The following is a 6,266-nucleotide window of genomic DNA, read 5'->3' on the forward strand; positions in this document are numbered from 1 at the left end:
AAACTGTCCTTCCTCTCTCCAAATCTGAGATATATACATACACTCTAAACAGGCTGTGTCAGGGCCATGAAAATGCTGTACCTGGATCATGATATCTGATTTGTTCCAATACAGTATTTCAAAATTCAGCTCACAATCCCATAATGTGTAGGGAGGTGTAGACTTGGAAAGGAAACCTAGTCCAGTAGAAAGATACAGCAGTGAATTTGAACCCAAACTTGGCTGTGGTTGCAGGCATCTTGTTTGTGTCCATAACTGCTAGCAGGAGGATGTAGGATCATAAAGCCTCTTTTGAATAATTCTGTGGAGCTGATAGTTCCCTTTGTAAAAAATTACGGTCATTTCAGGACAACTGGTACACTTCAGTTTTAGTAATAAAAAGCACTGCTCAGCATGAATACATTGAGGTGCATTTACAGAGTATGAATTGGTTTTCATATTTTGAAAATTATAGAAGAGAATTCTGGGATAAACAAAATGAAAGGTTTTTTTCATTTTTTATTCTGAGCAACATTGAGGAGAAAGTGGAAATTTTTTATTCACAGGCACAGAAATAAAATAGTGTCACAATATTGCAAATACAATGCTGTAGTATATCTGTTCCCTTTTCAGAACAGAGATTACAAACAAAACAAGTGTGAATTTTTAAACCTCCCTTTTGAATCTAAAACATTCATATGTGCAATAACTTCTACAGACATTCCAATAATTCACATAATATTAGACAGTCCATTCAAAGAACCATTTGCCTGCTGCAGAGGAATTGAATTCATTAAAGAAGCAGGTAAGCAGCAGCTGCAGTATGGAAGGAGAGATGTAAACAGGACAGATGTGTGTTAAATTGTCAAGTAGATACAGATGATCAATACTCATTTTTATTACATGACCAGTTTCATTTTAACAACAGTCACGAATAGAAATTATAAAATGGTACCCAGCTACCTTGCCAGCCAACCCTGGCATTGCAGACACTCCCAGCACTGCTATTTTGGGAGTATGAGAATAGAAACAGAGCATCAGGGATTCATACAGGCCCATGTGCCAGTGCACCAAGGTGGCTACACAGATAAATCCAAGCACAGTCTCCATGCAAGGATGTGCATGCATTTGCATTCACATGTCAGTCAGATGTCATTCCAGTGGGAGTGCAGAGCTCTCTTAGGAGGTGCTACAGTCTTCACCCCAGACTTTTGATGAGGAATGAATATCTCAAAATATTAAAAATAAACAAACAGAAAACCACAAACACATTCTTCTGTAGCTATGTAAACTGGACTTTTAAAGTCTTATTTAAGCAATCTGACATTTTTCATGCTTAAGAAAGTACTTATAATTGAGCTACCTGCTTATTTTGAAATAATAAACACAATAGTAGCTATATGGATTTTATACATATATCTGCAAATGAGAACTGTTCTGCAGAAAGTAATCATGGGAGAAGAGCTCTGGCCTTTTTTAGACCATAATACATGATGTATTACAACTAAAATTACATTGTGAGTAAATATAATCACTACTGTTGTGTGGTATCTGGAGGCCTCTGTGACTGATTAGTCATTTTCTGCATATTAAGCTCTACAGGGTCAAGTGTGAGTGTGGCTGAGCACCATATATCCCATTGATTTTGCTCTGAGTTGCATGGATAGATCATTAGCACTGTGTGAGTAACGATTTCCATGACCCACGAGCAATTCTGAAAAACAAGAAACTCTGCAACTGGAAGCCAGTTTTATTTTAAATAATCATTAATTATTTTAATTATTTTTTCTAGCAACTAAATAGACCAGGGCAACCAAAACATATTTGAGCATCATTACTAAGAGCAAAGGAAATCAGTAATCAAAGGGCTTCATTCAAAGAAGTGTGTGAGATCGATTCAAAAAAGCTGTGAGGAGATGCTCCTCATAAATACCTTGGGTCCCTTAAGAGAGAAGAATCTGAATTAAATCCCTCCTTCCTGTAAGTCAAAGGATTAGACAGAGGATTTAGAGATAGCAGAGAGATATGGTAAGCAGTGAGTCAGAGAATGTGGAGTATGTAGCTGTTTAGTTTTGGGAATAGTGCCTCTGCCTCTGTTGCATGGTAGCCTAAAATATTTCTCCTTTTAATATAATTATAATTATGTTTTTAATGTATTCTTATATTTACATGTTTATAATACATTATTATAAAGTATTCTTATATTTGGTTTTAATCAAAACTATCCCCCTAGATATTCTTTTTAACATCTTTAGAATATTTATCTACACTTTCTCCAAAATGTAAAGAAATGCTTTACTAAGAGGTAGTCTGATGATTCTTCAGGGGGAGAGCACAGTTCTTCCTTGCCTGTGCTAACAGTGCCGTGGAGGCCCAGAACTGGAAGAGCTACTGTTCCAGAGCAGAATGATCAGATTAACAGCTCATACAGGCACTACCTCTGAATATGAAGAGTTTTGTTTGCTTTTCTCTCTCCTCCTTGAATCCCCATATGAATTATGCTTTATCAGTGAAATCACTTCTGGATTGTGCAGTACACTAGGAAGACTAATAAAAGTCTTTCATAACTATTATCTAAATGTGTTGGCAAACTTTAATACATTTACATATATGAAAAATGACAAATTTAGGTAATTGAACAGTACAGAGCTTTGTGCTGAGAGCATACAATAATACCTCTTTCACCAGATGCGTGTGACCAAGCAGCCTCTTATTACTGGTTGCAGAATGCAAACGCCAGAAGAGGACATGAAATGTATGACCTTTAAATGTAGATGGAGGGAAACAGTTATTTACCTAGTGCAGGAGACTGTGAAATAGCAAATGGCATGACCAATGAGAATTTGACAATAAAATTTGCTTTTCCTGAAACAAATTCTTTGTAAAAGGAGGATTCTGCAGTGGGGTTTATAGTTTATTAGAAAAAATCTTTCATGGAGAAGTAATATTTCAAATTACATGTAATGATATATGAGAATCCTCACTATGTATGCAGTTGCTTTGCTGTATATATTATTCATACAAAGTTTTAGCAAAACAGGGAAATGACAGCTTCTTATTTTTATCAGAAGATAGTTAAGATTGGACTGCTGGAACTTGCAATCCTTTGATGTTAGAGCTTTAAGATAGAAGACAGAAGAGAGGCAGGGAGGGACTACATGGTGTTTCTAAGCTTTATGCTTTTTTTAGAAAAATATTTGGAACCTGTGCTTTGAGTGTTTTAGTAATTTTTCCCATGAGAAACTCCTGATTTACAAGCAATGAATAGATTTTAGATTTATTAAGCAAGATCACAAAATGGTGGCACCTAAATTTAGGAATGCAGCTGAAGTGTAAAGATGCCTTATGCTATATTTGCCCCTGAGATCGACTCACTTGATCAGAGCATGGGGCTGATAATGCCAAGGTTGCAAGTTTGATTCCCTTAAGGGCCATTTGTTTAAGAGTTGGATTTGATTATCCTTACAGGCCCCTTCCAGCTCAGAAGATTCTGTGATTCTGTGATCTTTTCTCAGCTGTCACATGTGATGGTTGACCAGAAAAAATTAAATTTCCACACTTTTCTAAGCTGAATGATGGCTTATAATGTTAGCCAGTGACTTCTGCTGAAGTGTTATAAGAGACATGAGCAGTGAAGTATCTTTGATCTAATACACTGTACACATCTTTATGGAACACTTTTGGTTTGGAGCTTGAGGCGGGGGAAAATTACTTTTTACAATCAGGAAGAGGCAGCTAATAACTTAGAACCCAGCTCAAGTCAGAGGCTCCTGATACAATCACAGCTACTGTCTTTGCATGGCAATGAATTCCTTCTCTTGTCTGTTGTGACGCATAGGTGAAAAACAAGCAGCAGAGCCAGACGATGCGGAGCTGGTGAGCCTCAGCAAAAGGCTGGTGGAGAACGCGGTGCTGAAGGCTGTGCAGCAGTATTTAGAAGAAACGCAAAACAAAAGCAGACAGACTGATGGGAGCCCTGCAAAAACTGAGGAAGCAGAGAGCGGCAGCAAGAATGAGAGCGACAATGATAACAGCAAGTGAGCACTGTGCAAAAAGCCTGGGAGCAAATATCCCACCAAGAATAACCACAAAACCATGTTCCGCTCCCTGCTGAAGTTTGCAAAGTGGTGCTGGGTGTCAGGCACTCTGCTTTGTGAGTCTCTTATCAAAAGTTTGTTCTGAATTGAAGGACACTGTCTACTGGTTTAATAAGTGTTTGCACTGCTGAAAATCTGTCAAATGCCAGGAGGGATGGATGGTGGAAAAAAGACAAGAGTGGTGAAGCAGGCAGCTCCAGTCTTCACTTGCTCTTGATACCAGGAGTCCTTTCCTTGCTTTTGAAGAGAAACTGAACATTTTGCACTTGTCATTTGGATTGTCGTGGATGGCTGTGGATGAGGTCTTGCCATAAGTGGAAGTGATGCCCTGCGCCCGAGGGTTTGGCAGCGCTGCAGGGCTGCTTGCTCTGTGTGAGAGCACGTGCTGTTTCCTAGTCAACAGCAGTCAATACCAAGCTAAAAATTACCACTACAGATACTCATCGCAGATACTATTACACAGTATGTAATAAGACAGGAGTTTCCCTTAAATGTGATGCTGTACTGTTCTTTACATTTTGGTAGCATTTGTTGATGTAAATTATATTTTTTGATGAAATACCTTTTTATAAAAAATCAGTATGGGTGAAACACTGAGCACTTACTACTGTCCATGCCAGATATGATCTCTATATCTCTGTGCATTAATGATTCTAAATCACATTAGTTGTTATAAAATGTATTATATTGTTGTTTTCCTCTAGGAAAGAGCCATGAAGCAGACTTAGTAAAGGAAGCTTTACGCAGAGAAACCCAGGCCCTGTTACCCAGACTGAATCAGATAAAGGCGCTGTTAACAAGTCCTGAGATCCGCACAAAAATTAGCAAAGAACTGTTTGAAGACAGGCACAACTCCAACAGTAAATGGAAAAGTTGTATTGACTCTGAGTCTCCAAATGCATGACTGTAAATTGCCACGATGGAAAATCTCATCAGGTTCTTAAAAGACAAAATATTGTGGCAAGTAATTTTTCAGGTTGCTTTGTTTCGGTTTTTTTAACTGAAAATATGAATGGGTGTAAATGGCTCATGAGGAATCATGCTGAAATACTTGCACAGAAGGATTATATTTCATAATAATGGAGTATATATAACCACTTCTCAACACTGCATTGAAACGTGTTTGAGTGTGCAGGTATATGTCATGACTCCAAAGTGGAAAAATACTGGTTTCAAATAGATCTGAGCAAACACTGTGCCCTTCCTTTAGCATTGTAAATAACTCAGTTTTTTCTCATATACTCTGTCCCTAACAATGATGTACAAGTACTAAAAAATTGGTGGTTTTAAATACTTCAAAATGTATATTTGGGAAAAAAAAATCCTCTTTTAATTATCTGCCTTTTGTATATGTACCGGCATTTTGGGTTAGCGTTGTATGTTTTTTATTGTTTTTTTAAACAGCACTTGAATACTTGTATAGATGCTGACATTTAGGTTCTGCTGATGTTTACACTAAAGCAAGAATGTTTTAAATTTCAGTATGAAATTCAGGCTCCACTGATCTCAATGCCATACTCTCATTGGCTTTAATGGAGTCAGGATGCTGCAATTAAGATTTCTCGTGCAAATAATAATATTCCTTGGGATAATATTTGCCTTTTTACTTTTGTAGAACAGTGTTTTTGTCTTTTGTTTTTGATGTTCCTCCATCCCTGCCTTCTGCTGCCTGAGGTGGGGTGTCAGTTTGCTCTCATTGTTCCCTCCACACACCTGCAAGATTCACTGAAGATTTGGATGATGGACAACAATGCAGGAGTAGGTCCAATATTTGCAATTATTATAAACATTGTCATAAAAGCTATATAATATGTTGTGATTGGTATCAGAATTGTGCTGTTAGAACAGCTGTGTGTGTGTTCTTCATTGTCTCAAGCACTGTTCATTTATCTCATGTCAGAGCTTTTTTTTCCTCATTTGATATATAACAATATATTCTGAAACGCATCTTATACATGCCATGTTCACAATAAAATGTTTTTCCTTTGCACTCTGTGTATGTTTTCACCTGTTTCCAAATGGACTTGAATAAAATTAAGTACTTGCAAATAACAGGGTTACAGGAGAGAAATAGTGCTTCAGTGAATCACACCATTACATTGACTACAGGGTGTTGTGCCAACATACTGCTCTGAAACCTGGCTGCTGGAATCATGCAGATAAACTAGGCCCAAGTTATTACTGTTTTCA

General features: G+C 37.5%; 1 protein-coding gene across 2 annotated transcripts in view; it reads left to right on the plus strand.

The window, feature by feature from the left end:
- Positions 1 to 6,066, plus strand: part of AKAP7 (A-kinase anchoring protein 7) — an 81,523-nt gene extending 75,457 nt beyond the window's left edge. The window contains exon 8 of one of the 2 annotated variants that reach the window (XM_058835782.1): positions 3,818 to 6,066. In XM_058835782.1, coding sequence (XP_058691765.1) covers positions 3,818 to 4,020 — 203 coding nt within the window. In that variant the 3' untranslated portion in view covers positions 4,021 to 6,066. The remainder of the gene's footprint in view (positions 1 to 3,817) is intronic. The other variant, XM_058835783.1, reaches the window with a different exon arrangement.
- The last annotated feature ends 200 nt before the right edge of the window (positions 6,067 to 6,266 follow it).

This window comes from Poecile atricapillus, chromosome 3 (genome assembly GCF_030490865.1).
Source record: "Poecile atricapillus isolate bPoeAtr1 chromosome 3, bPoeAtr1.hap1, whole genome shotgun sequence".
Lineage (NCBI taxonomy): Eukaryota > Metazoa > Chordata > Aves > Passeriformes > Paridae > Poecile > Poecile atricapillus.